The 27,001-nt window shown below is 44.2% G+C and overlaps 1 protein-coding gene and 1 pseudogene across 2 annotated transcripts in view; one reads left to right on the top strand and one right to left on the bottom strand.

Annotated features, from left to right (window-relative positions):
• Window positions 1-2,272: 2,272 nt before the first annotated feature.
• NOD1 (nucleotide binding oligomerization domain containing 1) overlaps window positions 2,273-27,001 on the bottom strand; it is a 52,944-nt gene continuing 28,215 nt past the window's right edge. The window contains exons 6-12 of one of the 2 annotated variants that reach the window (XM_066628161.1): window positions 26,895-26,978; window positions 25,585-25,668; window positions 24,220-24,303; window positions 16,397-16,480; window positions 8,099-8,182; window positions 4,769-4,852; window positions 2,273-3,523 (exon numbers count right to left, since the gene is read on the bottom strand). In XM_066628161.1, the coding sequence (XP_066484258.1) occupies window positions 3,451-3,523; window positions 4,769-4,852; window positions 8,099-8,182; window positions 16,397-16,480; window positions 24,220-24,303; window positions 25,585-25,668; window positions 26,895-26,978 (577 nt within the window). In that variant the 3' untranslated portion in view covers window positions 2,273-3,450. Of the gene's footprint in view, window positions 3,524-4,768; window positions 4,853-8,098; window positions 8,183-16,396; window positions 16,481-24,219; window positions 24,304-25,584; window positions 25,669-26,894; window positions 26,979-27,001 lie in introns of those variants that run through there. The other variant, XR_010794531.1, reaches the window with a different exon arrangement.
• Window positions 17,900-18,018, top strand: LOC136654630 (5S ribosomal RNA; annotated as a pseudogene).

Raw genomic sequence — 27,001 nt, 5'->3', positions numbered from 1 at the left:
GTGCGGGGCGGGGCAGCTAGCCCAGCTGCTGAGATGGTGGTGGTGGCAGCAGCTGGGGACTGTGTGGTCTGCTGCTGCTTGCCCTCTGCGAATGCTGTGATGTCCATCAAGAAGATCGATCTTTGTTGCCTGTGGGGGCAGGGCAACAATTTAGCCCCAGACAGGCACACAGGAGAGAGGCATACAGGAGAGAGGAGAGACTTAGAAGCCCAGCCCTATGCATGTCTACTCAGAAGTAAGTCCCATTGTAGTCAATGGGGCTTACTCCCAGGAAACTGCATAGGATTGTAGCCTAGGTTCCACTGCAGGCGCGGACTGGCAGCCAAGAGGGAACTGCTTGATGTTGCACCTCTTCTGTTCTCCCCTTGCCTTCCCTCCTCCCTGCCTTCCTGGCTGCTATCTCGCGGTGCCAGTTATGGTGGGCTTGGGCACCATGTTCTTCTCCTCCAAACATTGTCAGGCAGGAGGGAAGAGCTGGCAACCAGACACTCAGAGCTGGGACCAGTGCGAGGGAGAGGGGCAAAAGTTTAGCCAGTGCCTACAACTGCAGCCCAATCTAAGTTGCTCACCGGGGTTGCAGTTGTATGCACACTTTCCTGGGAGTAAGCCCCATTGACTTCCAAGTAGGCATGCATAGAATTGTGCCCCAAGGCTGCAATCATATGCACACTTTCCTGAGAGTAAGCCCCATTGACCATAATGGGACTCACTTCCAAGTAGGCATGCATAGGATTGGGCTCTCAGTTGGCTGGCTGGCTGTGATGAGTTCCCTGCACAGGAACCTGAAGAGGAGAGCAAAGCAAGGCAAGGCAAGCTGCAGGAGCACTGAGCACCTGGCACTCAGAGCAGGCCTGGCCTGGTAGCAATAATCATCATCTCATCATTTATTTATTCATCTATCCCTATTCTATTCCAGTTCCTAAAGGTAAGCTGCTGACTCTGATGATTTTCTCCAGCTTCCTGCACCTCTCAAACTGTATATGCACACTTTCCCGGGAGTAAGCTCCATTGACTATAATGGGACTTACTTCTGAGTAGACAGGCACAGGATTGGACTCTACATTAGATATGCCTTTTAGATTTGTGGAAGAAAGAGGGCCCCTTTGGTTTCCTCCCTTTTTAGAAGGCTCCAGTGATCTCTAAGAACTTTTCTATTTCAGCAAGCCTTCTAATTTTAGACTTCTCTAGCACCTGCTACTTTTATTGATGGTTTTATGATATATTGTATTTTATGTGCTTATGTGTTCATCCTTTATGTCTGTGATTGTTTGCTGCTTTTTTACATTGCATTTTACAGTTTTATTTTAGATGTATATATGTTCAAATTGTTGTAAGCCACTTTGGATGCCCCTCAGAAGAGAGTGGGATGAAAAATTAAATAGGTAAATAAATAACTCAACTTAGTTTTAATTCATACTACTTATGGCCCAATCCTAACTTTCAACAAATGCTTGCTTTTTCAAAATATTTACTAACATTTCTCACTCACTTTAATTAATAAAAAAGACCCAATTTAATTAATTAAATCTGATTTCATTGCGGGGGGGGGGAGCTACAAAATGTTCTTTGCACTGGGCAGCAAATGGCTTAGCTATGCCACTGGCGGGCACCATGAATGCTAACTTTGGTCCTCCGTATGAAACAAGTTTGACATCCCTGTTTTAGAAGACTTACCCAGATCAGCACTGCTCCTGCATTTGTTTGGTTTCAGTTTTGTTTCTCACTGCCATAGCACAAATGTGTTTCTTGTGCATGTGTGTTTCTGCGTTTTAGAGATATATATTCTTTCTTAATAAATGCTGACGCTGTGTAACAAATTGGATCTGAAAAACATTAATGGTGGAGCGGGTGCACACATGCCCCTCAAGAGGGATTTGCAAACTGGCTTAGAAACTAAATCAACTGGGCACTGACATAAATGGTGAAACGGAATACGTTCACTGTAGAAAAAAGCACTGAGAATAGGAGGGGAAAGGCTAAGACAGGGTCCCAAAAGAACTTAACTTGCACAAAAGCATGGGTGTCTCTAATGAGATTTTGCAGGACCTCCTGAAATGAAGCACAATGACAGAGGGCACAATACAATCTATATATGCTACCACCCAACTCAGAGCACTGTGCCTAGTAGACTTGAAGCAAAACAGCATCACCTCCCCCCCACCAAAGGTAATGACTGCTATATATTTGGCGACTCCTTGGGTAAGCAGTACATTAATTTATGATTTTATATAGCGCCATCTTTATATATGGTACTTTACATAAGAGTAAAAAAAAAAAAAAGCAGGTTCCTGTTCTGAATTGTAAATAAAAAGAAAACGAGAAAAACAGACTGATACGGACCAAGCATGTTCAGTAGATTTCAGGAACCTTGGAATGTTGCAGCAACGATGGGTGGAGGAGAGAAACACAGAATACTGAGGAATTGTTGTTCAGGAGCCCTTAACCCAGAGATTTTCAAGCAGACCATGCCACTGCACATTGGTGTGCCATGAATGATCTACAGGTGTGCTGAGGGCGTTTGGGGGAGGATCATATTAGAAGGGCCATTGGGAGATGTGAGCCCCTGTTGTCAGTGCAGTGTGCCTTGTCAGATGTCAAAAAACTGATGGTGCCTTGACAATTTTAGTGCCTTGTTGGTGTGCCATGAAAAAAGTTGCAAATCGCTGCCTTACTGTTTATTAGATCCTAGAGGCTGGTGTTAAGGTTAGGGAGAGGCAATGCTTTGTGGCAGGTTCTACTCTGTGATTGTGTGTTACTTAATAAACGGACCTTGGGCACCTAGTCCCAATGTAAACAAAAACCAGAGGTAACACAATGCCCTCATTTCCGTTTCTAACTGAATGCAGCCACTATGGTAGCAACACATGCCAGGTGAACAATGTTGTCCCACAGAGATGTTGGGCAGAACGACACCCCTATCTGAGTTGTAGTCCTGCCACTCAAAGGGCAGCTTTCAAATAAGAACATGGCTGTGCGTTCTCTCTTCCCCTTCCTCCCCTTGCCCTCGCTGGCCCCCTTCTTCTGTAAATATCACCAGCAGATCACACACAAACTTCTCCTAACTCTCTCGGCAACTCAAAGAGGATGTCCTCATTGACGGCAAGAGCAAGCAGCATTGCAAGTAGACAGTGCACCCTTGGATGAATGACAGTTTGGCCTTTGGAGGCCTCACATAAAACTGTAACTTCACAGGTCTATAAATAAGCTAGAGAGAGAGAGAGAGAGAAAAGCTTATTTACATAATTCATAACAAAAAAAGTCCATAGAGGTTGAGTTGATGCAACGTTGCACCTTTAGAAGAATGTACAACGAGTTAATGACTCACAGCAAGGGCATACTGTAGTATCTCCCTTGTAGTCACATATCACACATGAAGGCAAGTGATCTGGCTTCAGCCACTGCTGTAACAGTCTTGGCATACTGACAGTGTCCAAAGGGAAAAGGCATTTTTCAGAAGCAAACGATCCTCTTTTCATTTTCAAAGACTTTCGCTTCCTCTTGGCTTATTGGGTTTCCGTTTAAGCTGTTGGAGGTGGAAAGAGAGGGTGAAAAATCAAAATAAAAGCAGCTATTTCTGCAGGGTTTTTTTCAGGGGGGGAGGGGAAGGGGCCACTTCCTGCTGCCTGTTTATTCTGGGGAGGAGAGCACCAGGTAGTCCCTTGGTTTTGTAGGAAAGGCCTCGACAAATCAAAGGGCTATTCTTGAATGACAAACTCTCTTTCTCAAACTGGTGTGGATGGTCTCGCTTTCTATCTGCATCACCCTCCCCAAAGTGGCTGTTATTTACCAATGAAAAACATACAACACACCAGAGCAAAACACACTATTAATGCAACATGTCGCTTGGCCATAGAAAGGAAGCCATCCTCAGTTTGACTGGTTTTAATTGAAGGGTGGCCAAGTGGCTGCCCGTGGCCACAATTCAGTTTTTTTCCCTGTCCCTGCCACATCTTGCATCGATTGCACTGTGAATATGATGTGCATTGCTTGTTTTTACCAGGTACGTGCTCCTCTCATTTCCTGCAGCATTAATGCATTTTATTGTCTTGAGAGTACCACTGAGGGTTGATGAACAGGATATAAAAGTTCAGAATAATGATCCTAAGCACTTATACAGTGGTTTCGGAGTGTTCAAAGCACTTCATGTGTATTAGTTTGATGGAATTCCTACAACAATCTTGTAAAATAAGTAATATTATGCCCATATTGCAGACGGGGAAGACTGAGGCCGAAAGCCACTTAGATGAGTTCATGGCAGAGGTGAGATTTGAACTGGGGAAAACTGCATTGGGTGTTCAGTCTCTTAGCCCTTACACAGCACTGGCTGAGGCTTTACAAATAAATAAAAACACCTTGCCATTGCTGTCCGGCCAGGGAAGAGACTGGACTGTGAATCGGGACTTCCCTAGTTTGAATCTCACCCCTGCCGTGAATTCTCACTAGATGGCCTTAGGCAACCTACTTCCTCTTAGCCTTGGCCCCCCCCCAACCACAAAACAAGAATAATAGTTACCTTGCATGGTTGTTTGAACAGCTACATCAAAATAATACATGTAAAATGTTTTGCATGCTCAGAATGTGCAATATAAAAAAGTTATTAATAGTAGCTTGCCGCTATAAAAGATGTGAGATGTCCCTGCAAACACCCACAAACATTTGAAGAGAAGCATTTGATTTGGTGAGACCCTGTGCAGGTACTCAGCTGAAGCCACAGGGGGCATTCAAAACATGAATGTCACACTTTGGGAAGCCACTAAGCAGTCCTTACCAGATTTCTTTAATAGCCGTATTGTCCTGGAGAGCGTCCGCAAAATACTTGGCTCCTCTGACAGTAATCTGATTCTGGATAAGCCTAAAAAAAGAAAAGCACTTTGCATTGGACAAACTCTTATGTTTGCGCCTGGTTTGCAGCATCCTGTCTGTCACGCACTTGGCTTGGGCACGGTGTGTCTCAGGCGGAAAATCAACACTCCTTTTGCTGAACAAGGCTGGGGCTGTGCCAGGAACTGGTGGTTTCTGATTTCCATCTGCATGGCTGGCCTGTTTGGCATCACACAATCACCCCATAGAAGTGCAGCCAAGAGGCTCCAAGCCTCTTCAGTCTAAAGTGCATGGGCGTCTTTCAGGGTTACTGAGCTTAATTGTACAATTGACCACACAGCTGCTCTCTGATCATAGTAGAGCAGCTGTCTAGGGGATTATTCATGCTGGATCCAAGCTACTGCTGTGGAAGGCAATTCACTGGCTGCTTTCAAGAGGCACAGCCCCATTCAAGCAAGAAGATGTGACGAGACCATACCCATCACTTAGGCCAACCAACAGTTAGTGGAATGTCTCAAAGCACAAATTTCTTGCATCCTTCTGTGCCCTAAACCAAAACACGATTGAAATGTAAATGGGAAATTTTTCACATTTTTCTACCGCCTTTCCTCTAAGGAGCTGAGGGCAGTATACATGATTCCTTCTCTTCTTTTGTCCTCACAACAATCCTGTGAGGTAGGTGAGGCTGAGAGAGTGACTGGCCCAAGGTCACCCAGTTACCTTCATGGCTGAGTTGGGCATTTGAACCTGGCTCTTCCATGTCTAAGTCCAAATCCTGAACTACTTCATCAACCTGGCTCTCAATGGGACACATAAACCCCAAATACAGAGGCAATACAATTAATCCTCTTGTCGCCCATCTACACTCTGATAGCTGTGATTTTGGGATTCCCTGAGCCCATACAGCCTTGCCCTGGGGTAGCATGGTCATTCGGGTTATCCCTCACAAGGCACCCTCCTTGCATTTTTTTATTGTGCAGTGCCTGTATGTTTTCATATACATGAAACAGGAGGCAGGAGGTCTGGTCTAGAGGGTAGAGCCTCCGTTAGCCCGAAGATAACATCAGAAGGTCGCCAGTTTGAGGACACCGGCAGCTCCCTGAACGGCTGAGAACGGAGAGTCCTTGAAGCAGCTGACAAACCCAGCTGAGTGATTCCACCTGCTCTTGGTGTGAGCAAGAAGAGTCTTGGCTGCCCTCCATGTGAGAGATGGAGCTGCTTGTCAGCCTGCCTGGGAGAACTGGAGGCCAGAAGTGAGACCAAAGCAGGAAGATCCATCCTGAAATGTTGTTGGTTCTTGAAAGAGAGAACCTTTGTGGGCATCCTTCAGTCTCGGAAGACTATGGTGTCACGCTCTGAATGGTGGTTCTGGAACAGAGTGTCCTCTCCAGTGCGCGAAGCCTGGGTAAAGTAGGTATGGAGGATAGGCTGTTACCCATGCAGCAAATCCCCCCTCTCCATGTCGCTGAAATGGTCCAATGGAAAGGCAGAGGCCAATACGGTTGGTTCCAGCGGCGTCGCAGGAGTTCCCAGAACATGATTGTGTTCAGCCATGAACTGCCTCAGGGACTCCGGCTCCGGATTTCGCCTCGAGGTTGACTCCTGAAGCCTTTTCCATAACTGGATGTAGCCACAAGGCAGTGGAGGTTTGGGATCAGAGTTTTCCTTCTCTCAGATGAGCTGCCTTCCCAGGCTGACAAGTCCCATCTACCTGGTGGCTGTTTAGTCGCCTCTTACGACAAGTACAGCCAAACTGAGGGCCTATTCTTAGAACCTTTATGATTGTAAAAATCCCCTTGAGGGATTTAGAAACGCCTGCCTATGTAAACCACCATGAATAAAGTCAGAGGAGTAATCCGATGACCAGAAAGGCGGTATATAAATACCGAGTTGTTGTTGTTGTTTTCATTCCCTGCCATACAGCTAGTCATGCTTGGGTTGCATCAGAAGTGTAAGTTTGAGCGTGAAGCTTCCCTCATTGATTGAGCTGGAACCAACCGCCATTTGGTTCCTCCCCTCCTAGAGCTGCCTCCTAGAGTTCCATGATGATGGTATCAGCCCTTGAATGCAGTTATTTTCTGCTTTCTCACCCTGTTCTTTTTTAATCATGTCTCGCAGATGCTACTTCAATGATAAACCACCTTGAATGCTTTGCAGAAATGATGGCACGCAAAAGGATCAAATACTGTATATAGTTCGAGAGATCCTTTTGATGTTTTGATTGCATGTTGCATTTTAAAGTTCATTTTATCCCCATGTTCACCATTAGTTTAAATGTTATATACATTGTAAGTTGTTTTAAGGTCCCCACTTGGGTTGAAAGGGAAGAAAGAAATGGGGGGGGGGAGGAGAAGAAATCTCAAACAGAACAAGCAAACAGATACCAAGTATAGTGTTAGTTGTCAAGTGCAGCGGCGCTGCTGGGCTGGCCAGCATCCAGTGCGGAGCTTACCTCATGGAGGCTTAGCATTCCAGAAGTTCAGGGGTGATGTGATGATGTAGTCACGTCATCATATCACTGCCAATGGCTTCTGGAGTGCCAATCAGAAGAAAGGGCAGGCAGGAGGGCCCTTCTAATATGAAGAGAAACATCCAAGCACGGAGCTCCACTCGCTGCTCCGGGCCTTGTCACCAACAATGTTGTGAGGGCCAAAGACTTGAGCAGTGATGGTGCTGCCCCCAGGCTGTGTTGTGCCCTGCACAAACACTGCACTTGTGGTGGCCCATACCAGTCACACCAGCTTCACAACACTTCTGGTCAAGTGAATGAAATAATAGTTGATGGACACTGTGTTTGCCCAACTGTGGCACATGCAACTGGGATAGGGACCTCAGACACAAATGTGCATCCCCAGCGCAACATGTGGTCAGCCAGTTCAATGGGGTCCAAATATACCTAAAGATACAGAAGACAATACACATCCAGAAACAAAGAATTCCTATAATTGTGTAATAATCTGGATACAAACTGTAGCTAGAACAATAAAATAACTTCATTTCCAGCTCTCGCCATTGTAATGTGTATTCAGCCTCTTGTTTGAATGGCTGCCTGGTCAAATCCAGTTTTTATGAAAATTAAACTTGTAATGGATGAGTGCTTGGATACTATATCATCAGTTTGAATCTAACGCGTCAGTGCAAGTTAAGGGTTTCAGAGGACCTTTTGTGCTTCTGAGGATACAAAACAAGGGTCCAACTTTGTGATCTTGGTACAGAACGCTTACAGTATAGTCAGAGGCAATGACTAATAGCTCCTTCACAAGCCCCCACAACTTACCACAGATGGGCCAACCTCGTGTTGACCTTTACCATCTCGGCAAAGCACTTGGCAGCTTCGTCATCCAGCTCGTTTTTTGTGAGCCTGATGAGAGGCAAAGAAAAGGGTTTAATTCATTGGAAAGTATGACAACTCTGTAGCTCAGAACTATGGTCATTCTCTTTCGGGCAATGCATCTTGCCATTGCTTTCATTTCAGTTCTCTATTGTTCAAGCTGTAGATAGAACTGTGATCACAGACCCCCAACAGTTTTGCGTCAGAACCTGGGCACTGCATTGGGACTCAGTGACATGCGGTCTCTCCTTTTGTTAGTTCCCAGAACTAGCAGTTCTAAATACAATCACTTATTTCATCGAAAACTGTTGTCATGATCAGCCATGCGTTGCTAGAACGACAGCAGAATAAGAGATTGGAGAGGTTGGCTGTCAAATCCATCAGCTGAGCGTTTCACATTCCTAAATTGATTCATAGGCACAAGACTGCAAACAGAACCCTATGCTTGTCTACTCAGAAGTAAGTCCCATTGTCATCAATGGAGTTTACTCTCAGGAAAGTGTGCATAAGGTTGCAGCCTGTTCGTGCAGCCAAATCAAATCAATTCCTTACAATGTTTATGGGAACTATTACAGCAGCTCAATTAAGACAGTGAGAACTCAGAGGGCAAATGCTGGACAGGCCCTCAGCAAAACTCCACAGATTTTTGGGTTAAAAGTTACCTGCGGATTCTGTGTGGCTCAGTTCGGGATTTGGGTTGTGTGTGTTTCACTACTTTTGTACCACTGGAAGAGCAAAACTTCAAAGCACTTTCTAGCTCCTGGATGGAGCTAGGGCTGGGGTCATTTGTGATGGGTTGACTTCTTGGGCTGGGAAGAGGATTAAAAAAACCTCACACATTTCCTCTTTTCTATAGTCCCGTTTTTAAAAGCCCCTACCTTGTGCTTGTATCTGCTTGTCTCAACAAGACTGGGTAGCAACCGTTTCCTTCCCAGCTGCCAGCCTCACCTGTTTCTCTGAGGTGAAAGAGAGGGCAGGGCCTCTGTCTGTTTGCCTTTGAAGGGAGGAAATAGTTTCTCTCCTTGACTGAGGGTTTCTCCAGAGAGCCCTCTTATTTCAGGGCTTGAGGATACTGCCTGAGCTCTTCCAGAGTAGACCTTCTAGCTGGTAAACACCAGTGTAGACTCTGTAGGCTACCTGACTTACTACAGTCATGCTGGCTAAGGGGTGTCCCAAGGGGAAAGATCTAGGATGACACTGTCCCTGGTTTTGTTTGTGAGCTACAGTGTCAACCTATAAACAGGTGACATTCCCTGACACCCCTGAATGAAGACCCTTAAAAGGTTAGGCTCCCATGTATCTCCTGCTGCACTTTAGAAGGAAGTTCAAGAGCAGGGCTGTCAAACTCATTTCATATAATGGGCCGAATAGCATTCATGGCACCTGCTGAGCGTCAGAAATGACATCATTAAGCAGATGGCCAAAAATAAGCACTTTGTTCTCACACAGACACTCATCAGCTACAAATGACACAAGAGAAAATGTGCAAATCTTGTTCATAATTTCAAGTTATGAAAAAGCCCAATTATCACACTGGGCGAGCTCAATTATAACAGGGTTGGATAAATGGCTTTTGGGGGCCATATCCAGCCCACAGGCCTTATTTTTTACACCCCTGATCAAGAAAGTACTAGGGAATTTGCATCCTGGACAATTGTGTTCTGGATGAATGTACCCTGGTCACTGGCATTCCTGGACATTCACACCTGATGTTGCTGTTGCTGTTTGCGGTGTGTGTGTGTCTGTCCTGGTCATTTGCATTCCACTGTAACTGGGCAACAAACTATAGCTGGGCAACAAGCCCCATGTTATAGATCCTAAGCCTCTTATCCCAGCCCTGACCCTAACCCTACCTTTCCATTAAGAAAATAAAAAGTTACATCTAATATAAATAGACATATATGGCAGGACAATGTCTGGGATGCAAAAAGAAGAGACACAAATGTCCACCACCAGTGCACATTTGACCAGGACACATTTATCCATGACACAGTGGTCCTGTCTCAGATCAAGACAATTCTTCCTTATCAAGTACAGTCTTTCTCTTTCTCTTTCCTTCTGTGTGCCTCTGTAAAAAAATATGATCAAAAAATTCTAGGTTTTAAGTAACAGTTAATTAATTCACAAGAATTAATAGGTGACGTTGCTATTTGTGAGGGGTGCTCCCTGGCTCAAAAGGGGGTCCTTGCCCTCACTCTGCTATTCCTCATTCTATTGGCTTTCCACCAAGGCTGGCAGCTGATTGCCTTCTTGGCTTCTGATGTGTCTCCTGTAATCCTTCTATCTTGCTCACAGACGGACAAAGCCATGGCACTTGCACGGATGAACGCAGCCATATTTCCAGCCTGAGATCTTAGAGCCCTTTCCTATCCCTCCAGAATACATACGCTTTGTCAGAGGTGCATTAACCACATATTTTGCCTCCCATCCATCAAATGCTAGCCTACTATGGCAGCCTGCTTCCCTGTCCTTCTGGAACAGAGGTCTCTAAACTTTTAGGCCAGAGGGCCACATCAAATATCTGGCATGGCGTTGAGGGCCAGAAAAATAAATAAATTTTAAATATAAAATTTAAATAAATACATTTGAAAGCCCCAGGAAACCTAAAGCCCAAAAAGTCACTTCTGGTTTTTCAGGAAAACCAGGAAGTGATGTTTTAGGCCTTTAGAAGGCATTCTGACGGGTGGTGCGTGGCTACCCTGTCCCTCAAAACACCCTCCAGATGCAACTGGAGCACAGCTCTGGTCTCATTTGGTTAAGCAGGCCAGAAGCTTTGCAGGCGACAAGAGGCTTGCTGTGGGCCAAATGGAGACTTGTTGCGGGTTGCATCTGGCCCCCTGGCCGGGGTTTGGAGACCACTGTTCTATAAAACACAACCTGGCTCCAACAAGGCTGCCCCTCCTTATCATGATCTGCAGAGCAGATGTGATGGAAACTGGGGTGTATGTGTGATTTACATATTACTCCTTCACACCCCTATTCTGTCATCCAGCCTGAAGCACGCACTCAGTTTTCCTGAGTACCCCCAGCTAAGCACAGCCCCATCCCACAAACCTATTTTCCCTCTAAGAGGACCAGTGCATGGAGAGGTGAACTACCAGGCTCACTCCACTGCTACAGGGGAGATTGGTCTTTGCAGTGCTACCCAGTAGCACTATCACCATCACTCCTTTAATATCAGCGTAGGAACTCCCTCCCCCCCAGGGAGCCATGGAATCCTTTCCCACTTCACAGAGTTCCCAGAGTGTAAGGTATATTCAGCACACTGTGCCCTCATCTCACTCCCTCTGCCAAAACAATAATTATTCAGTAGTATGACTGACAGTTCTAGGACCAGATTTAGATGAACACTCTTTTCCTCATTCAGAAACAGACACCATAATCTTCAAGATAAAACAGAACGTTATTGAAAAGAATAAATTCTATAGTTAGAAAGGCCAGAGATTTTGCTCAGAAATGGTGAGTTCAAAGCAAAGATAAGAATTTCCTACATAATACAGAAAAATTGAAACATCTGACTAACTGCTCTAGTGTTGCAAGGTCGAGAGCAAAGTTCAAAGCAAAATCAGTAGGCAAGAGTGGTAATCGTCTGCAAGCTTTATTTCGTTGCCAGCAACCGGCTTCTCAGGGACTCCTGTCCAAACTGAAGAGAGCAATGAGAGCTATGTGGGAACTCTCAGAGAAAAGCCATTTTCCAGTGTAAGCCTCTCCCTTATATCTGATTCTGGCTCCTTTGTCTGAGGAGTCTTACATTTCTCATTGGCTGGTGTGTGACATCAGAAATGGCGGCTTTCTCAGGATTGGCCACAGATAATTTTACAAGCATTTGATTGGTTAGCTTCAAGTTACAAACTCCAAAAAAGGCAAAATGTACCTTTGAGACATTGTTTCCCAACAACCACTAGATGGCACTCTTTACTCATTTATTACAGAACTGGTGCGCTTATTTCTGACCACCAGAGCTATCTTTCTAAATTCCTTTCTGTCTGGTCTCATCAAACACAGTTTAAACTAAGCCTTTTGTCTTCCCTCTATTCTATGTGTAATTCTCTTTATATGTGATCTGTATAGTGGTGTAATTTTATTTAATACCAGACAAACTAACTTCTTATTGTAAATAAGGATTTTAAGAAACCTTTCTCTTTATTTCAATTAAATCTAGCCCCTCCTGTCAGCTTTTAGCTCTGACAGAGGTTCTCAGGAATGTTTGCTCATTAGGGGCTTTCTCATATTATCTTGTTCCTGTCCAGCTGTTTCTGCTGATGTCTGTATCTTGGAAAACTCTATTTTAATTAGCAACAGATTTACTGTCTTTGCCAAGGCCTTCTTCCCCATTAAAATGTCTCTAACCTGTGTATAACCTCTAGTTTTATGTTCTTGGTGTCAAGAGATATCGGCTTCCTGATTAATTGGTGCAGGCACATCCTGCTTCCTGCCTCCCCCCTAGTTCTCTGTATGTTGTATTCTAATCTCACTTTAAGTTGTATATTTCTCTAGTTCCAATTAGAGTGACAGGTGGGGCCTTGAGTCTATAGAGTTGGAATGCTTTTCTTAAGATAACAGTTCTAGTGTCTCCTTGTTAATTAACTTCTGCCAGACTACTGCCTTCTCAAAGTTAGATTTGAATTACATTTTCAAACTTGTGGCTTTTAAGTAAAACTTAATAACTTTTCACCTTTCTGTGTATTTCTATACTATTATTTAACTTTCAATAACATCAGGCAATTAAGCTTTACTCTAATAGCTAATTTATATTGGTTACACTTAAGGTATTGAAAAATATTTGCAAACAAGCAAGCATTATAATCTCTTTGGAACTTCTATGAAACTTTGGTCTAAATAGCCTTTCCCAGTGTTTATCAAACTGTATTTGGTTTAAAAAGGAAAGCCTGAATGTTTTAAAATGCAATAATGCTTTTCCCCCTTTCAATTCTCTGCTTAAAAGCAACTTGAAGGTGGAATTTGCCTCTCAATTCAGAGACAATGCTTTATCTGATGCTTTGGTATAATGAATATACAAGCTGTAAATTTGATTCCAAGAGAAGCTTAAATCATTTGTCATACTAGCAATTAGCCTGAGATGGAAACTTCAGCTTCTTATACTCCCTTTTCCATGAAGCATTTATCTGATGTCCTTGACAACTTAGCAAGAAACATCCCTTGATTTACAGCCCTTCTCTGTTTCAGTTTCAGACCGAGACCAAAAATGCTTTTTGGTTTTAAATTTAAACATATGATCATGCATAACAAATAAACATAACATTTTTCCTATTCCTTAAACATATAAACTAATAACTAAATTAGCTATTAACACCCATAACATAGCATTAACATTTGGTTCATTAAACTTGTAAACATTTGAACATTTTCTCCATTAAACTGCTAAACATATAAACTATAATGTGTTTGTGTTTATGAGCATGGCATAATGGCTTATGGCTTTAGTGGCTTATGGCTTTCATGGCCTTGCCTCACTAGCACCTACGTTCAGTAAGCTGTAACTACATTCCAAATCTGAAGTTAGCGGATGCCTGGTTGATAAAAATCTGGCAGCCTGTTGGGTCATCTCCACCAAGGTGGAAAGAAGAGATGGGCGTGCCAGGTGACTTTAAGGCACCTGTTTTTATGGAAATCTCAGTCCAATCAGGACCCCTCTAAATTCTGCTGACTCATGCCATAGAGCAGTATTTCTCAAACTGTGGGTCAGGACCCAACAGGTGGGTCGTGAGCCAATTTCAGGTGGGTCCCCATTCATTTCAATGTGCATTTTATTATTAAAAGATTAGACTTGATGCTACCCATAGTATGTGACTACATTTGGATAAATGTTACATATCAGTAATTTTGACAGGCTACTATGTATGTGATTTTAAGCATGATGGTCAAATGTATTTATTTCCAGGTAAGTGTGGACAGGATTGCAGCCTTTGGGACATTCGGGGATTTTCAGCAACTGCTTGGGTGGGTTAGGAGAGTTCTTTATTTTAGGGCGCAATCCTAAGCAACTTTCCAGCACTGGCCTAGCCACAATGCAGCCCCAAGGTAAGGTAACAAATATGCCCTTAACTTGAGGAGGCCCCCTTGACTGCCTCCCCATTGCAGGATGCAGAGCACGCCACATGGGCACAGCTATGTCAGCTCTGGAAAGTTGGTTAGGATTGCGCCCTTAAATAACTTTTTAAACATACACTTACTATAAACATTTAATTTACTTGTTTTGATTTTGTCATATGGGTTGTTAAAAATTTTCCTTCATGATGATGTCACTTCCGGCCATGACATGACTTCCAGGTTAATGATATCACTTCTGGGGGGTACCAACAGATTGTCATTCTAAAAAGTGGGTCCCAGTGCTAAAATGTTTGAGAACCACTGCCACAGAAGATGCTTTTTTGGTCATGTAAACCAGGGCTGCCCAAACCCCGGCCCCCAGGCCACTTGCGGCCCACAGAGGGCCCCAATCCGGCCCCCCAGGGCGCCCCTCATCTCCAATGGGCACTCGGCCCGCTAGAGACCAGCGGGAGCCCTCGCTGCCTGACGAAACCGCTCTTCACAGGGATGGGGAGGAAAAGGCTAAGCACTCACAGGAGAGCAGGAGCCCCGCCCATCCGCAACCGTCCCATTAGGTTGGGGAGGCTGCAGCTGAGTGCAGGTGTCAGATGGGGGTGAGAAGTCATGGGTCTGTTTGTCCTGCTTGAGTTTGGCTTGGGGGGGCAGGCACTGAGGAGGGAGGGGAAACTGTGAGTCTATTTGTGCTGCTTGTGTGTGCTGCGGTGCGGGCACTGCAAGGGAGAAATCGTGGGATGTTTGAATGCCGCTAGAAAGCATGTCTACTCGGCAGTAAATCCCATCAGACTCAGTGGGGTTTACTCCCAGGAAAGTGTGGATCCAATTGGGCTGTGAGTGTGCTTGGGGTGGGGGTGAGGGCGCTGGCACTGCAGGGGAGAAGTCCCAGGGATGTTTGAATGCAGCTGGAGTGCATGTCTACTCCCATAGAGTAGACATAGAGTAGAGCAGTAAGTCACATAGAGTCAGTGGGGCTTACTCCCAGGAAAGTGTGGATCTGATTGGGCTGTGAGTGCTCAGTGTTGGAGGCGGGCGCTTCAGGGAAGAACTCATGGGATGTTTGAATGGGGAGGAAACCTACTGTTTTTGCTTGTTGGGGTTGCTGGCAGAGAGGGAGGAAGGTGGGGAGTCCATTTGTAATGGGAAAATACACACAGCTCTCTACCTGTTTGTTTGGTGCTGGGTGCAGACTGGGGAAGGGACTGAGAGGGAGATAGGCAGCTCCCTTCTCTGTGTGAATGAGGAGAAACTAACTCCTGTCCTGAGGGGGCAGGTGCCCACCAGCTCCCTGATTGTGTTCCTTTGCTGCTGCTTGTTGCCAAGATTGGGGGGCAGGGGAGTGAGAGTAAAAACATGCTCCTGCATGGGGGGGAAGGAGCCCACTCTGACTCCTCTTAAGTTTGTTCTGTACTGTTCCCTAGGAAGTGGCGTGTTATATGTGTCAGGAATTATTTTAACAACCCCCCTTTTCTGGATCTCATGTGTATTACAAAAAAGCTCAGTAAAATTCATTCCTTCATATAAGTTCAGTCTCTAATATATTCATTTATGTAAATTTATTCAAATTTGAAATGTAAATTTCCCCCTGCACAGTGTCAGAGAGATGATGCGGCCCTCCTGCCAAAAAACTTTGGACACCCCTGATGTAGACTGTGGCCCTTGAATATTAAATTATCATCCAAGGTCCCCACATGATCCTCACAGTTGAACTGTATCACAATAAGAAATCAGCTTTGCCCAGCTGCAGATTACTCACCCAAATTAGGAGACTGAGGGCCCAGTTTCTATCCAATTTTCCAGTGCTGGTGCAGTTGTGCCATTGGGGTGTGCACTGCAACCTGCAGTAGAGGGGCAGTCACTTGGGCCTCCTCAAGGTATGGGAACATTACCACAGGGCTGCATTGTGGCTACATCAGTGCCGGAAAGGTGAACAGGATTGGGCCCTGAGTCAACTACTCCAAGAGCACTGACTCAGCAGAAATGTTTTACCCCCTTTAACTTCAAACTTCTTCTAAGGTTTTCTTTGCAATAAAATACAAGACATTCCTCTAAAACATTCCTCAAGATCAAGCATTTCTGTTCCGCTGAAGATTAGGACAGAATTCTATCAAAGTCGAAAACCCTATAGTATGTGACCTACAGTATGTGACAGTAGGTGCGTGGAAATGGGTTCCTTACCAAAATATCCTGACACCGCTGTTGTGTTTCATAGCTTCCGCAAGGCTTTTGCCTCCTTCTGTAGTGATGCCATTAAATGCAAGGCTGTGAAGCAAAGAGAGATGTTTAAAAACAAAGCAGCCCAACAACACAGTAACAGACATTTCTCAGTAAGAGACCTTTGCATTTGAACATGGCTTTACCTAATCTGACATTACATCAACTTTTAGTTACCCAGTGGTGACTAACATGGTACTCTGCTGCCAATACAATGTCTCTTTCCTCAAATAAGCAGGTCATTTTGTTTTGAGTTTTGGAACCACTGACAACAGCAAAATTGATCTTTGAAAAATTTCTTCTGAAATCTGATGCACACTTCATTCCTCAGAGGTACAAAGGTACAGAGGTTCCCTGTGGCTTTTTCCCACAGTGCTCCACTAAGGTATACATATTGGAACCATTCAGACAGGGCCAATAATACAGTTCCTTCCTACACGAAAGAGGAGACATTTATACAGAAAGGAATTTCACCATTTAATCAGCCCATGGAGCTGCAACCCAACCCCACCAACCTATGTTACTGGATTGATGTGGCAAGAAGCCACAGGCAAACAGTCCTCACCTCACTGAGATAAAACATAACCCACACTGTCATGAAAGGGGAGGGGGGGACTTCTAGTGACCAACCACTGATCCAGGGCAGTGATGCCTAGTACCAAGCGCTCACTCTTTCCACCCCCCACTATTCCAATCAGTTCAGACATGCAGCTTGGTTGGACAAGACTTGGTAGATCTAGTTCGCTGCTACCAAAAGATTTGGTTCCCAGAGGGGTTCCCTGGGCAAAACCCCAAGGATGCTATTTAGGGTTGTTTAAATGCCCTCACTCTGACAGTAGTACCTGCAGAGTGGAGAGGCTGACAAATCCACTGATCCCAGAACATAGCAGAGGTTTTAAGCAAAAAGGTTTTATTAATAGATGAGAAAAAACAATGTACCCAGGTTTGGTTTCTCATAGATAAACATCCCCTGATTGGTGCTGGCTCTGCAGGAAAGCCTCACATGTGCAGGTCCTGCTGGACTAGGACTAGGCTGGATCCCAAATTGGCCTAGCCTGAGCTTAGGGGGAAAAGAGCATCCAACGTCTGGAGGGGGAGGACAGACCAACATAAACAGACCATAGTGCTCCTGGCTGATTCTTGGTCCCTTTCTATGTACCTGGGGGCTCTCCCCAACAGCCTTCCACTGTGATCCCCAGAGAGTCGGCTCTCCCTGTCTTGCCCACTCAGAAGCACACAGAAGAGAGAATGAAAATCTCCTCAAGCCTTGTGATCTTTTCTCTGGCTAGCTCCCCTTGGAACCTGAAGCAACCCAGAACCGGAGAGAAAATCCTTCACAATAACCACAACTATTTCATCATGCACAAATAAAGTTAAATGCACGTCAAGTGTTGAACAAATATGCTCAAAAGTTCAATTAGAATACTCAGCACTTTCTGAGCGTGCAAAGTATTTCACATGTATTATTTTGATGCAACTGTTACCCTGCACATGCCCAATCTTGTCTGATCTTGGAAGCTAAGCAGGGTCAGGCCTGGTTAGTACTTGGATGGGAGACCGACTGGGAATACCGGGTGCTGTAAGGCTTATACCATAGTCTTTCGAGACTGAAGGTTGCCAACCACATTTTGATGTAATCCTCACAACAATCCTCTTACGTAAGTATTATGTAGTATTATCTCCACATTGCAGCTCACCAGCTCACAAATATGCTCATATATGTTCACACATACTTATTTGGTCAATCTCAAAAAAATAAGCTAGGTCTCTGTATGGAAGCAGGTCATTAGCAGTTATCGCTTTCACAGCCTTTTTAAAGAATGGGGTTTACAATTTTGTCCAGAGATGATCAACCAACTCCCCAAAGACCACTTGCCCTCATCCACCAGTTCTCCACATATCAACCTATGCAGTCCAGATCACAGTGTTTTCCAAGGAACAGGTGCACTGCTGGAAACTGAGCAACCATCATGTGCTAACAAAAGAATATATCAATGGGAAAACTCCCAAATAAACATCAATAGGCTGACAAATCAACCTACTGCAGTCTGCCCTAGAGAGGGAAAATTGGAAAGCTTCCCTGATTTCCTGTACCAAGTTCATTAGGAAAAATGTATCCCTGTATCCAAATAGCAGTTGGCTGTGAAGACAGGAAGTGGAGGAAGAAACCTCCCACATTTCCACAATGCCTCCTTTGACCTTTCATCTTATTCCCAGGGCATATTTGGAACTGTTTGAATGTGGAGATGCATGCCAAAATTGGCCCTCGTGCTGAAGGGCAAGAGGCTCAGAACAATGAATTGGAAGTCCCATTTTCCATTACATAAACTAGCCTCACCCAAAGCCCACAGCAATCCACATAAGCTTTTTCATGTGAGTTCCTATGCACTGGGATTTAGGTTCACAATAAATAGGTGTACCTGCCTCTTTCAGAGGTACCCCTCTGGCCCTTTCAGTTGTTCTGCTTCTTACATACAGGCTGTTTCAGAACAAACTTCACAAAAGCCTTGCTCACTTAAAGGGACTGGCCTACATTACCTCTAACATCATGATACCCATGGCTGCAGTGTCAGATCACCTTTCACAGATGCAAAGCCCAGCGCTGCCCAACTGACTAGGTGCAAAATTGCACTTTGGCAAGGGTAGATTTAAGCTCATTCTGAGATTACCAGTAATGGCAATGGCAATCTAAAGTTATTCTCAAACATCCTACCTGCCTCTCCTCTACCTCAATGGTTTAAATTTGTGTGTGTGTGTCCTCCCAAGTTCCCAAATTCAGCTCTAGCCCAGCACTAGAGATGGACCATGAGTGGAGCAGTACAAAGCAATATGTTGTGTGTGTGTACTTTATTTAGCAGGGGAAAATTTACGTTATTGTATATGCCACCATTTTGTAACATGCTCCGCCTCCCCAAGCTGCTATTTTGTGATACCTCTGCCCCCCCCCCCCATATAGCCATTTTGTACTGGTAGCTTCCAAAGCTCTGGCAAACAAACTCACACATGAAGCTCTCAAAAGTTGGTCAACCCATGTATTAGGGTCTTCCACTAATGATCAGCTGCACCGCAGCTAGAAGTTGGGCTAAAGAGCTAATGCGGTTATTGCAATACTGGTGTCCTAATGACATACCAATACATCTGATCTGACTATTTTTCAAGGAACTTCCAGAGAGATGTAATGGGAAAACGACGCAATAATAGTGCTGCCTCTGATCCAAAGCTCTGCACATGCACAGGGCAGCCATTCCCGCCTATAGCAGATGAAGATGCGCAAGTACAAGCCACTCTTTCCACTGCTGTTGAGAACAACGGAAGAGTCTTGCTCACCCATGTTAGGCCAACTTGCTGTTCTACCCAAAGGTGCTAAAGCTCTCTCCTGAAAGCGGCTGATGTCTGGTCATTTGGTAAATGCCCTGCCTGTTCTAATGAAATTAATTCCCAAATTTCCTCTGTAATCAATGGTATTACTCCTTTAAACTATGGTAGATCTTTGCAGAAAATAATAAACTAGAAAATTAGCAACGAAGCAAATCCAGAGATGGTTGGAAGTGTGCAAAAAGTCTATACTTTTACACTGCCCAGATATCTACCCCAAAGATCTGCCTTTTTCATCCCTGGAAGTGAGCAGGTTTTCCATAACATGGAGAAAATGTTCCAGGCAAGCGGCACCAAGCCTAGTAATTAGTTCAGGAGTTTTTCCAAGCAAAATATGAAACTGTGTAGATTAAGATTCTGGAAATAACTATTTGGAACATGTCATATAATTAAACCAATTATAAAAGCTGTTTTTTATGGCTGTGATCCAAAGAACCAAGGAGCTAGTTCCACCCACTGAAATGAGCTTTGGTCTTGCACTTCTGAAACAGCAATTCCCTGTGCTGCCTTAAAAAAAAAAATAATGGAGGGGAGTTTCAAAAGGGTTTTATGCCATGATACCAAGGTCCCCTGTTCAGGCATACCCAAGCCCTGGTGTCTATTTCAAGCAGCTCTTTGCATCCCAGTCAATCTCTCCCCAGGCACTGTGTTTGTTACTGGAGACAAATGCTGAAACTGTATCAGTGGGGAGCATAGATTTGGAGCATGTAGGTGTGGGGGCACAGTTTGCTAGCATGCTCTTAGTCTTCCCCAAACACATGCTGGTGTATACATTTGGTGTGTGTGTGTGTGTTAAAGTATATAAGATGTGAGTGCCTTGCTTGTTCACAGGGAAGAAATATGTGCAAAACAGAGAAAAAACTGAAATGTGGTATGGAGCTACTTTTTCTAGGCCATTTGATCCCTCTTACACAAAACTAGCAACATTAAATTGATCATAACAATGGCCAGCACCCCAACAGAGAATAAATCAGTCCACACCTGGAACCACATGGACAAGTATTGGTATTCTCTTATCACAACCTTACATTGGCCTCCATGAAGCTGGAGGGAAGGAAGCTGGAAGTGGCAACCAGAAACATATGTCTGAAAACAGAGCAAGTCGCACATGCAATAGAACTTAAGTGTCTGGGAGTTCTCTTATTATTATTATTATTATTAACAACAGTATTTATATACCGCTTTTCAACTAAAAGTTCACAAAGCGGTTTACAGAGAAAAATCAAATAGCTAAATGGCTCCCTGTCCCAAACGGACTCACAATCTAAAAGATGCAAATGAATACCAGCAGACAGCCACTAGAACAGACAGTGCTGGGGTGAGGTGGGCCAGTTACTCTCCCCCTGCTAAAAAAAGGAGCACCCACTTGAAAAAGTGCCTCTTACCCAATTAGCAAATTCTCTTCTCAAACCTTTTAAATTGCTTAGATCGGAGGAGGAGAATTTGCCACAGAAGCCAAAAATGTGTCTCTGCTTGCAGAATGGACACTGGATTTGACAGCAAGGTTTGTAACTTTTTCTGCAAAGGGCAACCCCCCATGCCACATATTACTTTGAAGAGCTCTGGTTTTAAAAGTGGCTGGCGACATACAGCGGGTAGGGGCACACTGTTTTGCACACCTAGGTGCCACGAGGTCCCAACGGACCTCATTCTGAGCCTGCAATGCCATTTTTAGATTCCTTATGTGCCAGTCTGATTTGGAAGAAAATGTGAAAGGCCTTCCAGTTTCTCCCCTGGATGCTATAACAGAATTGCAAGGAAGGAACACAAAGCTACTAGCTTCAAAAAGCAGGTACTACTATGTTCTGCTGCCCCTGCTAAGTAGACTGTGCCAGCCATCCTGGACCTACAGTTGCACTGCCTGTACAGGTGCGTGAAGAGCCAATGCAGGACTCTCTCTCTCTCTCTGCTCTCAATGGGTGTCCCAACTCCTTCCACACAGCAATTTCTATTGGGGGGTCACCAAAAGGCACAGATGGGGAATGTAATATAAATCAGCTCACCATCCATCAGTTTGGACAGGAACATAAGAAGAGCCTTGCTGGATCAGAACAAAGGGCCATTAAACCCATCTTGTAGTGGGGATCCAGATGGTTCTGGGAAGCCCGGATGCTGGTGCTGTAGACCAGCAGTTGTTTCCAGCAGTGGCTTCCCAGCAACTCACAGTCAGAGACATCCTGTCTCAGAACCATAATGTACATAACCACTACGACATATAACCATTACGATTAGTAGCAACTGAGAGACCTGTACACTGGTCCATGTGCTGTATTAGATACATGACACAGGCGATGTGCTTTATTATTGTTACATCTGCTGCTGCAGTTCTTTCTCCAAAGAGTTCAGAGCAATTTTTAGCTTGACAGAGACACTGTGAAGAAACAGCAGCAGAGAGATGGTGATTTTGCCCAAAGCTGCCCACTGAGTGTCACCCTGCTAAGCAGGAGTTCAAACTCAGGTTTCGGTCAACAGGCAGAACCCAACGTTCTAAATTTCTCTCAGCCATGTTACCCATAAGGCAGAGGTTGGCCTGTCAACAGTTTCCACAGAACAAGGAAAAATAAGATGGTGCCTTGCCCCAAATATGACTCGCAGTCTACAAAGAAGCCCAAGGGAGACACCAGTAAACAACCACTCAGAGAGACAATGCATTCAGAATAGGAACAGTTGTTGTACCCTGCTAAATATGAGAGCCACCATTTTAAAAGGTGCCTCTTCTCCCAGTTTGTGAAGCATAAGTGTCGGACATGAGTTTTATTTAATTTTTTGCAGATAAGTTTTTTACGATTTTAGGTTTACATTTGAAATAGCTTTGTTGTGCCCCTCAAGATGTGTCCTGTGTGAAATGGCTCTTTCCTCACACACTCCCACAGCGCTAAACAAAACTCCACACTTTCACTTGAGGAACTCCAGTAGAGTATGCCATCTTGTGGGTGAATAGGGAATGACCACTTATCCTCTCATCTTCAGTGAGGAGATTGGCAAAGCTCAGGGTTTGTTTTGGAGATTAAAGGAAAGTGATTGACACTATTTAAAGAAAAAATAAACCCTACAAGTGTCTCTCTTAATCTTGAGCAACAGCCAATGCCAATTTTCTTTTCTGGTGGCGCTTACGACCAAACGGACAATGTCGTTTTCTCCCAGTAGCACCGCATTTTCACATACCAATCATGTTTGTTTTTTTAAAGAGCTTGGATGCATCTTCTGCTCTGAGCTTCTGCACCAGCAGCTAATCTGCAGTAGACTTAAGGGAGAGGATGCGCTGCCTGCCCACAGCAGCACATCACAAACAACCCACTCCGAGGCCACTTAACAGTCCTACGGTGCTTTTGAGAGCTTGTGTGCCTAACAGGCCATTTGATCAAGAAGCCCTCCGTTCAGATTTTGCTCCTGCCTTAAAATCACAAGATGGCCTTAAGCAAGCTACACTCTTTAGGGGCCATGGTTATCAGTTTACACAATGTCGTAATTATAAATCATTAATTACAAGGCTGTGCCCCTCAATACACACGGCCATGATGATGCTGAGACACCACCTAGAAATCTTGAGCTGAAACACCATTTGCACAGACTATAGCCTTCCCTTCATACACAAGGTCACAACGTTTAAAACGATGCCATTGGCTGAGATGCTACCAAATGCTTGCATTCTCATAGTTGATTGGCTTATCTATTATCCGTGAGCAGTGGGGTTCCTCACCACTGTCATGCTCAGGGACACACCTCCTGGAGGTGCCTCCATCTGGCACTCGTTGCCTCCCCCCCCTGGAATCGTTCTGAGAGTTGAGGAGCTTATGCATGCCCTCTCCTCTGACCCTCAGAAGCCCTTCTAAGACCTTCCGGAGGCTGAAAATGGTCACTTGCAGTTTTCAGTTGAAAACTGGAAGTGACCATTTTTGGACTCCAGAAGATTTTCAGCCCCACATGCTACCTCCCTGACCTTCAGAAGGCCTAAACGATTTTTAGTCCCCAGTAGGCCTTAGAAGACCTCCCTGGCCCTCTTAGGGGGTGGGGCAGGCAGCAGGCACAGGGGGGTGCCATTTGCCACCCCTACCCATTTGCTGCCTGGGACTGCATGGTCCCCTGGACACTCTGCAAGGTAAGCCACTGTCCACGAAGTTATATTGGCAGCAATCAAGAGCCCATCATCAAGTGAATAACTTATATAGTGAACCTTGTTTTACTACAAAGAGTCCATTGTAAAGTGATCTGATCATAAAGTGAACCCATTGTAAAATGGGGATCCGCTGTTTTGCAGCTGAGAGGGAGTGACCTCCCGATGGCCACCTAATTAGAATTCATGGCCAAGGCAAGATTTGAACTGTGGAAGGTCTGATTTGCAGCTCAGTCTTGTAACCAGGACACTATACCAGCTTAAACAGAACCACTTTTCTGCTCACTCACATGCTTACCTGATATTTGTTAGTGTAGGGTGCTCCCACAGGGCTTCTGCAAAAGCCTTGGCTCCTTCATCCCCAACCTGATTGCCCCACATCCTGCCAAGGAGAAAAAGACAAGGCATACAATTGAGGATCAGGATCATCTTTCCTTCCATTTGAGCACCTGCTGCAAAGAATCAATACTGAAATGATGTTCAGTGTTTGTACAACTGACTTTGGGAGCACATTCACCCACAGAAGCAGCTATATCAGAACTATATCAGTGCAGCTATATATTGTCCCCATCACATTATGCATTGAACCAAACAGGAATTTCAAACCCTCCTTTTTAGGAACTGATGAGAATTATTTCCTCTCTGGCTATGGTTTCAAGGTAGTAGAAATGCCAACTCTAGTTGACATGCTGTGGGAAATATGAAACAGAGTGGTATCTTAAATATGGTGAGAATCAGAAGTGGGAGGATGAATGGTAAGAACTCTGAAAGGAAATGGTAGGTGCAGATGTGCCCCCATATCTGTGGAGGATCTGTTCCAGGGGACCCCCCCCCCCAGATATGGAAACTGTGGATACAGGAAACCTTGTCTCCAAAGCCCTTGTGTCCCCTGCAGCCATTAAAGTAGTTTAGAACCTTACCAGGGTGAAAATAATCTTCCTTATACAGGTCGCTATAAGCATTCAAGCTTATAGCAACATTAAAAGAGGCTGCAGGCAGCCTGAATGCTTGAAAAGACTTGATCAAGGTTAACAGGGAGCCAGAAGTTAAAAACAATGAAGACAAGCTGGTCGTGTGTCTCACTTAAGTCCCACTGATTTCAATGATGTTTAGGATTACTTCTGATACAGCTCGGGGAAAGGAAGCTACTTGGGGATTATCATCCTGCAGGATGTAAAAAGTACATGGCTGGCAAATCAGTGAAACTAAATGAACAGAATTAAAAAGCAACCATCTAGAACAGTTAGATCTCAAACTTTTCAGCACAGCACACCTCTGCTCCACAATCAGCTGTGACATGATGCTCCTAGTAGTGCCTGAATGCTTTATTGGAAGGCCCAGGGGCCCCCTCTGGGTCACGCCGGGCCCAGGACCCATTCTATTATCTTTGTGGGTCTCAAAATGACTTGCAGAAGCAACCAGAAGTGACTTCTAGTCAAACTGAGGTTGCGCCCACCAACTGGAAGTCACTTCTGGTTGTTTCTGTGGGCCATTCTGAGACCCGTGGAGGCCAACAGTGTGGTGCAATGTGTTGGGCTCAGTGCACAGGGAGTCATGACCCATGGGTGGGTTGGAACCCATAGTTTGGGAAACACTGACCTAGACACATTTAAAAAATGCATGATTAGTAAAATGTGCCAGGAATGTAAGTGATCTGGCTTACCCAATCTCATACATCGTTTTACTCTTCTGGATGGCATAAGCAAGGCTTTTTCCTCCCTCAGTTGTTATTTTGTTTGCTCCTATTCTGCACAGAAATGCTTGTGTCAGAAAACAAGTCAAGAAAACTTCCAGTGCCACTCATTACATAAATGCTATTTTAGATGCAAAACACAGTGCTGGAGTAGACTATGATATAGATAGGTCCCATATGGCTCAAATGTGCATACTGGACAAAAGAAACACATACACAATGACTTTAACTTCAAGAAAACAGGTCAAGAAAGTACAAGAATTAAGCTAAATGCAGATCCAGTTCAGGTGATCCAACACCACTGGTGTCTGGGGGGGGGGGGGAAACACTAAGTTTTGCAGGCTCTCAAACATCTGTGTAAAGCAGCCCCTCCCCTTCAGAGCCATTTGCAACTGAAGGGAACGGGAAGGACCTTTTTACACCAGTGTTCAAGAGTCCTAGCTACACCACTGTTGAAAACCTCTTGGTTAAACCACAATTTTCTATGACATCTGATATAGGAAACTGTGGTTGGACCACTGCCTAATACTGCCTAGATACCTAACTAGACATCAAATGATATCAAATATATAGTATTATCTACATACCCCAAAAGAAAAACTAATGAATCTAATGGTACTTTGTAACCTAAAGAAGAAAACATTTTTTTTTCCAGTTCTGAATGATTTGGAAACATTCTGAGACTTTATCACATAATCTGCCTTTTAAAAATATTTACTGAAATTCAGGGCCCTAACAACTAAATTATCAGTCATCAACAATAAATGGTGTTAGATTTGTAAATAAATGATAGACAGGGAAAATAAAATATCAATGATGCTAACTTCTAATGCCTCTGAAAATATGTAGATTATTTTTACTGATACACATGAACACACATACATAAAGGATATATATTATTACTACTACTATGGATACTATTTTTATTTATATAGGTTGGGGGCAGAAACAAACCAAGATTAGATGAAACAAGTCAGGATTTGTTTAGTGTTTGCAACCTAAATGCTGGCTTTTTAAATTAACTATCGTAAAAATAAATCATAAATGTCTGAACCAACTCTTTATGTGCAAGGGCAGGAGGTATTGAATAATCTGTAGTGTCTTGCTACATCCAAATTCTGTGGTTGTCCTATCTGTAGCTAGTTCTAACAAACCAAGAATAAACCATAATTGAGATCCTGGCTCGTAAACTAACCATAGTTAAAAAATTGTCCTTCCCCACATCTTTCAAGTTCCTACTACACCAAAAAAAGTAATGAGGAGAGAAGAAAGATACATACTTCACATATGTGAGGCTTGGACATTCTTCAATGAGTCTTGCAACATACTTGGCTCCAATGTCAGTAATTTGGTTGTTATACAAGCTTTTGAAAAAATAAAAAAAATC

The sequence above is a fragment of the Tiliqua scincoides genome, chromosome 5, assembly GCF_035046505.1.
Source record: "Tiliqua scincoides isolate rTilSci1 chromosome 5, rTilSci1.hap2, whole genome shotgun sequence".
Lineage (NCBI taxonomy): Eukaryota > Metazoa > Chordata > Lepidosauria > Squamata > Scincidae > Tiliqua > Tiliqua scincoides.
This window is presented reverse-complemented; position numbering and strand designations above follow the sequence as displayed.